Source organism: Brassica oleracea, chromosome C7 (genome assembly GCF_000695525.1).
Source record: "Brassica oleracea var. oleracea cultivar TO1000 chromosome C7, BOL, whole genome shotgun sequence".
NCBI lineage: Eukaryota > Viridiplantae > Streptophyta > Magnoliopsida > Brassicales > Brassicaceae > Brassica > Brassica oleracea.
Genome location: NC_027754.1, coordinates 32,284,674 through 32,292,856, shown reverse-complemented (window position 1 = coordinate 32,292,856; position 8,183 = coordinate 32,284,674). Strand labels below are relative to the sequence as shown.

Genomic DNA, 8,183 nt, shown 5'->3' with positions numbered 1-8,183 from the left:
CCCCGCGTCAGAAAAAGTTTAACCCGCCCCGCGGTGCGGGACCTGAGGATTTTGATTCATTTTCCAAGTGGTGCGCAACGAAAACGTTGCGTTCTGTGAAAAAGAATTAATTGTAACGTCCCGGTTTGTGGTATATGAAATGGTTTAATAGAATTGATCTGTGTTATCAAAGTGCAGTTATTTTTTCTGTCACACATCCATTTATATAAAAGTTAAGTGTGTTTTGACTGAAATAGTGAAAAGATGGTGACTTATGAGGAAGTGACACACGATACCGTTCAGATGAAGCCAAAACATGGGGAAATATTATGTTGCGATTGTAGGGCCAGTGAATAAGACTTTTGAGCCTCCAAAAACTAACGTACCGCCCGTTGTACGAAATGGAGGCCATGGGCCAAACTTAACCGTGGGCGGTCACGGAGCATTACATTTTTATTATTATTTTAATGATAAACTTTACCACTAAACAAAGATCTATATATAGCATTTTCTAGTTTATAAAATAAAACATTGTTATCTCATATCTATTTTTTTATAAATAAAACATTTTAAAATGATGTTATCTCACATTACATCATTTCTTATTTTCTAACGCCAATGATGCTTCTGGTCGTCGGCGTCGCCTCACCTTCCTTTCAAATCTATTAGTTCATGCTTTCTATCTTTTTTATGTCTTGTAAACCGTTTTTTGTGATATTGAAGAATATGCCAACCCTGGCTATGTGAGCGAATTGGTCTTCCTAATATCTCTTTTCCGATGGTGAAACCTTCGTTTGCAATGTGGCTCTGATAATCTCTGTAGATCAAGTTCAAGCTTATGGATCTGAATCCGTCTCACATAATACCCCAAGAATCTTTTTGAAATCCACTATTTGCTATCATTGTCCTCTTATGGATATAACAAACAACTCCTTGTTCCCTCTGATGGTGGCATTCTGTAAGTCGATCCCAAAGCCAATCCACTCAGTCGTATTTGTCCAGATCCTGATTTACCGGCATTGATTAGATAGCTCACCCAGCTTTAGACCAGTCATCCTCTGGTGAAGAACCCTTCAGATATATCATTACCTTCAAGCGTTGTTACCTCATTATTTCAAGCGGGCGAGGATATATTTTCTCTGAGGAAACTTCTCTCTCCGTCTCCTAAAATCTCATGCTTCAAGTATTCACAATTTAATAGGCTCCTTTACACTTTCGGCAAGTGCCTCAGTCCCACCTCATGCTCCATTTTATCCTCATTCACCAATCTCAGTGGGAGACTACTCCTCTTCATGTGGGCAGCATGGCTGATGCAAGTTTCAAATATGGCGAAGGGACTTCCGGTGGGTTCACCAAAGTCTATCACATATTATGTCTTGTGGATTTGTTTTTTATGTCAGATGTTTAAAGATTTTCTATTTACCAAATTTTTATCTGCATATAGTGTTCTTCATTTATTGGCATAGTTTTTTACCAGTAGGTTTACGGGATCTTGTTTTTTTTCAATCCTCCTTCTCGGGCGAGAAGAGTATTCTACCACACCTCTATCTTGCAGAAGTCTTCTTGATATCATTTCTGATCCTTAGTTTCAGCTTATTCATAAGTTTGTCATCTTTTATAATAGTTTGTACAAGGCTAGAAGATACAATCAAGATTAATTTTATTTTTTCGTACGTGAGGGTTGGCTCTCAGTGTCAAAATTCTATGTGACTAATTTTCAGTTGCCCAGATTTTATTTGTGAGAAAATTATCGACTGTTTAAGTTTTGTTTTAAATTCGTTTTCACCTTTTTATTGATAGAGAGAATCTAACATCATTCTTGCTTAGCTTTTTTGTTGTTATCTTTTAGCAAAAAATGATGGATGATTCTCTCAATCATCTGTAGTCGGAACAAATTAAAATTCTAATAAAGATAAGCTGTATTTAACAAAATAAATAAAGATTTTTCCGGTCAGACACAAAGAAAAGAAAATACAAAGATCTGATAGGAAATGAATTAATATAAATGACTTTAACAAAAGGAAAACAAAACTAATGAAGGAAAATGTAGGTCAAGTAAACGTGTTCCATTATATATGTATACTTTTTAATAAATACATTATTATAACTTCCAAGAAATATTTTATAGTATACAGTTGAGTTTTAGTAAATATCGCCCATATTAGAAAAATTAACACAAGATTTTATTAACAAAAATATTTAATCCATACCCTATTTTTGAAAATATGTTTGATTGGATAAACAATTTCCTTACAAAAATGTCATTTTTTCAAATATGACATATCATTATTATAATTGACCCCTTATATGATTATCTTTTTCCGTCTCATTTTTTCATGAAATAATCAAAAATAAAATTATAAGGGTCCGAATGGTAACGACGGATTTGGTAAAATAAAAGGTATGCGGTGCAGTGAGCATTTTGCGTTATAAATGTGATTTTGATTAAAAAAAATAGTGATTTGATAAAAATAGTGCGGTTTTGATAAAAGAAAATAAGTAAAATAAATATATTATGTACAATTAAACACTAAAAGTGTTTGTTTACTGATAATATGATAATATTTTTTTATTTTTAAGTTTAAATATTAAAATTAATTTAAAATAAAAATTCAAATTTATATATATATTATTTCATTTATTTTCCATAATTGTAACAATTAAAATTATTTGAAATAAGTTTATATATATTTTTATTAGCTAATCCTTAAATAACAAAAAGAAATAATATAAAATAAAAATAAAAACTAAAAATTATTTTCAAAATTTAAAATACAAAAATAAAATTATTATTAAACATAAGAAAAAAAATATGACTAAATACAAAACTATACATTAAATTTATTTTTGATTGCTTATTTGTGATAAGGTTAAAAGTCAATTACAAATTATTTTTAAATTTATATTTAAAAAACAGCTACTAAAATTGAATCATTATTTTGGGAAAATATAGAAGAATTCTAAGAACCGCACAAAACACGTACTCTCTCTGTTCCCGAAAGTGAAATTTTTTAGATTTTTTTTTGTTCTACAAAGATATATTTTCAATATTGTTAAGATATTTTTTTATACTTTTGAGAAACATTAATTGAGAATATTTGAATTGATTAAATATTATTGGTGGAAAATTATTGGAAAATGTATAATAAAATAAAAAATAAATTAAATTATAAACATTTATTAAATTTTTAATAAACATGAATACTCTAGAAAATGTTACTTTTGGAAATGGACGGATTATAACACATCTATTTAACCGAGTTATATAACAAGTGCGTATTTTATAAGTATTTTGCCGTGTTTTTTTTCTTTTTTTGATCCAAGAGTTCTGTGCTTACTCGGGACTTGTGACAAACAACAAGCTCAGTAAGCAAAAAAAGCGTAGTCATTTTAATGATTTGTTTTATTCAAAGCGAAATTTACATAAAACGCTGTATAAGTGGTGGGTACTGGCTAGATGTCAGAAAGACGCTCCATGAATAAATTACTCTTTTTTTGAAAAATACACACTACTTTGCGGTATTTGACCCGTAGAACAAAACAAAGGAAAGTTCAAGAACAACAGAGTGAAACCAAATAAAAGAGGTTGCAAAAGAATTACATCAGATCGAAACTAAGAACGCAACCAAGTAGGAAAACTTTTGGGCAACATATGGGCTAAAAAATTACAATCTCTAATCAAATACACCCTACGCAATATACATTGCTTCCTTTATCTCGTGAAAAAATAATAATTACCAACTACGAACCCTACCCGATAATTAGTAAAATCCGAATGGAACTTATGAACGTAATATCAAAAATTCGAATCAAACGAACTGAAACCGATGGTCCCCCGAACGTCCATGCCTATACTACCGCATAGTTCAATATCTAGATTAAATTAGTATCAAAAACTACACAAATTATATGATTCATATTGACAATATCTGTAAATTATTATGTGTTATTTTGCTAACATATCAACATCTGATAATTATAGTTAAATAACGTCTTGATTGTATAACATTGCATTTAGATGTTGATCTACATATTTATTTTAAAAACGTTTTGATTGTATAACGGTTGCATTTAGATGTTTGATTTACATAATTTTTTGTATGCATTTTATGGTTCGTTTTAAAATTTTGGTTAATAGATTTTCATCAAATGTTACTGGATTCTGAATCCGGCACATTCTCTTAGCTATCAGAATAATGTTTTTCGTTTTAACACTATAACATATAATAATTCAGAAATATTCTCATATGTATCATATAGTTTATATAGTTTTTGATGCATTGTTTTATTCAAATTTGTAGTTATGTGGTGGTGTATGATTCGCATAACTACCGTTAGTTTTTCCAAAAGAGAAATGCAATAGGGATAGTTAATGTTTACTATAACCCTTATTAAAAGAACTCCACACTGATATAGACACTTGTTCGATTTTTCTTCACACACACAACACTAAGGGGTAGGTAGTGACTAGTGAGAGCCTCTATAATTACCTCCACGAACCATGGAGCCGAGGAAAAACAGAGAAGAGAAAAATGAATAAGATTTTGATGGTTACCATTTTTCTGGCTTTGGCGTCGTCTGGGGGATGCGGCAATGTTTACAGCAGGAAAGATTTCCCAAAGGGCTTCTCGTTCGGTGCAGGCGCTTCTGCTTATCAGGTTCTCAGCTAATTCATTTTTCAACTTACATGACTCTTCCAAGTCCAAATCCACATTTCATTTTGTTTGTTTATTTTTTGAGTATTTTTTTTGTCAAGTATGTGTGCTGTTTTTTTAAAGTGGGAAGGAGCTGTTGATGAAGACGGTAGAAAGCCAAGTGTATGGGACACTTTTGTTCACTCTCGTAAGCTTTTCTTTCTAATATATTAAAGCATGATTAATGGGGAGTTGTTAGGATCTCTTACCTAAGTAATATAACAATTTTGTTATTAAATTTTAAATACAAAGATAAGAACTAATCTGGAGTCTTGGACAGAGAATTTCTTTTCTTTTTCTTAATGACAGAGAATTTCTTAAGATTTTTTTGGTTCTTTCCTTTTTTTTTTTGTTAAGTTATTTTATTTTTAAAAATTAGTTGAGACCTGCCCCTGAAGATGTTTTTTAACTTTCTCAGAGCATCAACAATGGTTTGTGTTAAGAAATGGTTGTGTTCTCAACACAAGCTCTTTCCATAAACATAATAAGATAATGAAAAAAGATGAAGGAGAGCAGTAAAAGAAGGAAAAATACGAGAATACACACATTTTGTTTTAGAGATTTTTTGAGTGTTGTCAGCTTTTTACTGGTCTGTTTTTTTTTAATTTAAAACTTTATCATAAAGACAAACTAAACTAATATTATATTATGAGGAAAACTTGTGTTGAGAGTTGCTGATGCTCTTCTTACATATGAGGCTTTAGTATTATCAATTCTAAAAAGGAAAAACATAAAGAAAATTTGTCTTTAATTTGACAGATAACCAAGATAATGGAGACATAACATCTGATGGGTATCACAAGTACAAGGTTCTCCTTTTCACTTTCTATGAATATTCTTGTTCCCCAGTGTTAAATATTAGCTTATGATGACATGAAATGGTTGCAGGAAGATGTGCAGCTAATGGTGGAAACTGGATTAGATGCCTACCGATTCTCCATCTCTTGGTCTAGGCTTATACCGAGCAAGTCCTTTTTTCTTTTTTCTTTTACTTTGAAGGGATGAAGTTTCTTGAATTGTTATGATTTCATTCAATTTAGATGGAAGAGGTCCTGTTAACCCAAAGGGTCTGCAGTTTTACAAGAACTTCATCGAACTACTTGTAAACCATGGTGACACTTGAAGACCATATTTGGAAACTCAATTAGTATTATTTTTGTTTCTACGAACTGGACTTAAATAAAGTTACTACAGGGATTCAACCACATGTTACACTCTACCACTACGATCATCCTCAGTATCTCGAGAATGAATATGGAGGATGGCTCAACCGAAAAAGCATGTAGGCTTTAATAAAAAATCATAATTTTTTATACATATTTCTATAAAAAAAAATATTTGATGTTATTTGCTATCTTTGCAGCGAAGACTTTACTGCTTACGCAGATGTTTGCTTCAGAGAGTTTGGGAACCATGTCAAATTCTGGACCACGATCAACGAGGCTAATATATACACTATCGGAGGCTACAGTGATGGTTTGTTACCGCCTGGTCATTGCTCCTCACGAAGTAAATGCTCGTCAGGGAACTCTTCGACTGAACCATATATCGTAGGCCATAACTTGCTTCTTGCGCACGCCTCTGCTTCAAGACTATATAAGCAAAAGTACAAGGTATATTAATTCATTATATATCTTTTGGATAACCCTCTCGCGACCGTGTGAGTATTTCTCAGGATATACAGGGAGGTTCCGTAGGCTTTAGCGTATTTACGATAGGGTTTACTCCTTCTACAAGCTCCACGAATGATGAGATCGCAGTTCAAAGAGCTAAAGCTTTCATATTCGGATGGTGAGTCAGACACCAAAGGTTCCAAAAAGCTTTTCTTTTTGAAATCGAAAACAAATAGACCCAAGGTTCTATTTAAGCTAAAACGATGATAAAGCATGCTTAGATGTTTTAGAATTTAATTGTTTCACAAAAATGATTATATATTTTTTTTATTAGTTGAAAATATAAACTGAAAACTTCAAAAAAAATTATTGTCTTTATTAAACTACTATTGATATAAAATTAATGAAACTGGTCATTACAAAAAATAAGACATTTATAATAAATGTTTAATACATGTTTGTTAATATAAGTAAAAGCACCTGAAATTACATTTTTAAAAAATCAGTAATAGGTATAGTCTTTTCTTTAAATTACAGGATGCTTGGGCCTCTTACATATGGAGACTATCCCGATGAAATGAAAAGAATCGTTGGATCAAGACTACCAGTTTTCACAGAAGAAGAATCAGCATTAGTTAAAGGCTCTTCTGACTTTGTAGGAGTCATTCACTATCTTGCAGCTTCTGTGACTTCTGTCACACACGTCAAATCCCAAAGAGACCCCGGTTTCTTCACAGACATGGGCATATCTATGAAAGGTAGGAAACTGTCTTTAAAGAAACAATAAACAAAATAATCGCTCTTTTACCTCCATTTTTTTATAGTTGGCTAAATCTTCTCTTCTTTGTTTTACTGCTCGGGAGGACAGTCATTGGGAACTATACATCTTTCCACGTAAGTACTAATTTTTAAATACTCAAGTGTTCTCAATCCATCTTTCTTAGCTGTTTCTTGTTTTGTTTGGACAAGTATGCTATTGTTCCATGGGCTATGGAAGCTGTCCTGGAGTATATAAAGGAGAGCTATGGCAATCCTCCTGTCTACATTCTCGAGAATGGTCTCTCTCTGAATTTATCTGACCTATCTATTGTTTTGTCGTCGTTTTCTCAATTCCTTTGCCAATTCAAACGAATGTAGGTACACCGATGAAGCAAAATTTGCAGGACACACCAAGAATTGAGTTCTTACATGCTTATATTGGTGCTGTGCTCAACTCCATTACGTAAGTGGACTTTTCTAGTTGCATCCTGTCTTCTGTTGTTAATGTAATAATGGAAGAAAATACATATTACTACTTGTAGGAACGGATCAGACACGAGAGGCTACTTCGTATTGTCCTTTATGGATCTATATGAATTACTAAGCGGATACGAGTATAGTTTTGGATTGTACTTCGTGAATTTCAGCGATCCTCACCGCAAGAGAACTCCAAAGCTCTCTGCTCATTGGTACTCTGCTTTTCTCAAGGACAACACCACCTTTCTTGGTTCACAAGGCATCGCGCAATTGCAAAGCAACTTTTCTTCTCCCTACTAGTAATGTTGCATTGATGATGTATTCTTATAAATCTAGTTCCGTTATTCAATAAATATAGTAAAATCGCATAATAAAGCATCCACATTTGAAAACAGCACATGCGTTTACCTAGTAGGTCCATTGTAACAACTATAAGCTTCCTTGGAATATCATTATAAAGACTAGGGTAAACCCGCAGTACGGGCGGACGAATAAATAAATTAATAATACAATTTTTAAAAATATTAATTTATTTTTAACTTAAAGTAGCATTGACTTTTATAACTTTTTACAACAATTTTAACTATTTATTTTACTTAGTGACAAAAAAACTATTTATTTTACTATTCATTTTAGAAATTATATTATTTTCTAACTATAA

At 31.9% G+C, this 8,183-nt stretch overlaps 1 protein-coding gene across 4 annotated transcripts; it reads left to right on the top strand.

Annotated features, from left to right (window-relative positions):
- Positions 1–4,477: 4,477 nt before the first annotated feature.
- On the top strand, positions 4,478–7,959 carry LOC106303567 (beta-glucosidase 3-like). 4 transcript variants are annotated; one of them, XM_013739834.1, is made up of 13 exons: positions 4,478–4,637; positions 4,758–4,821; positions 5,433–5,482; positions 5,562–5,637; positions 5,714–5,785; positions 5,868–5,955; positions 6,037–6,286; positions 6,349–6,464; positions 6,824–7,044; positions 7,155–7,180; positions 7,256–7,343; positions 7,424–7,508; positions 7,588–7,959. In XM_013739834.1, exons 1-13 carry the CDS (start codon positions 4,512–4,514, stop codon positions 7,820–7,822), a joined length of 1,497 nt encoding a protein of 498 aa, XP_013595288.1. In that variant the 5' UTR covers positions 4,478–4,511; the 3' UTR covers positions 7,823–7,959. The 4 variants fall into 4 exon arrangements, with proteins under 4 accessions (XP_013595288.1, XP_013595289.1, XP_013595290.1 ...); XM_013739835.1 differs by having other exon boundaries at positions 4,502–4,637; positions 4,736–4,821; XM_013739836.1 differs by having other exon boundaries at positions 4,588–4,637; positions 5,562–5,620.
- The last annotated feature ends 224 nt before the right edge of the window (positions 7,960–8,183 follow it).

Excerpts from the sequence above, each read along its gene's own strand:
- LOC106303567 (XM_013739834.1), top strand. The coding sequence starts at position 4,512 with ATGAATAAGATTTTGATGGTTACCATTTTTCTGGCTTTGGCGTCGTCT. Across the intron at positions 6,287-6,348 it reads TATATAAGCAAAAGTACAAG|GATATACAGGGAGGTTCCGT; the intron begins GTATATTAATTC and ends AGTATTTCTCAG. Across the intron at positions 7,344-7,423 it reads TGTCTACATTCTCGAGAATG|GTACACCGATGAAGCAAAAT; the intron begins GTCTCTCTCTGA and ends AAACGAATGTAG.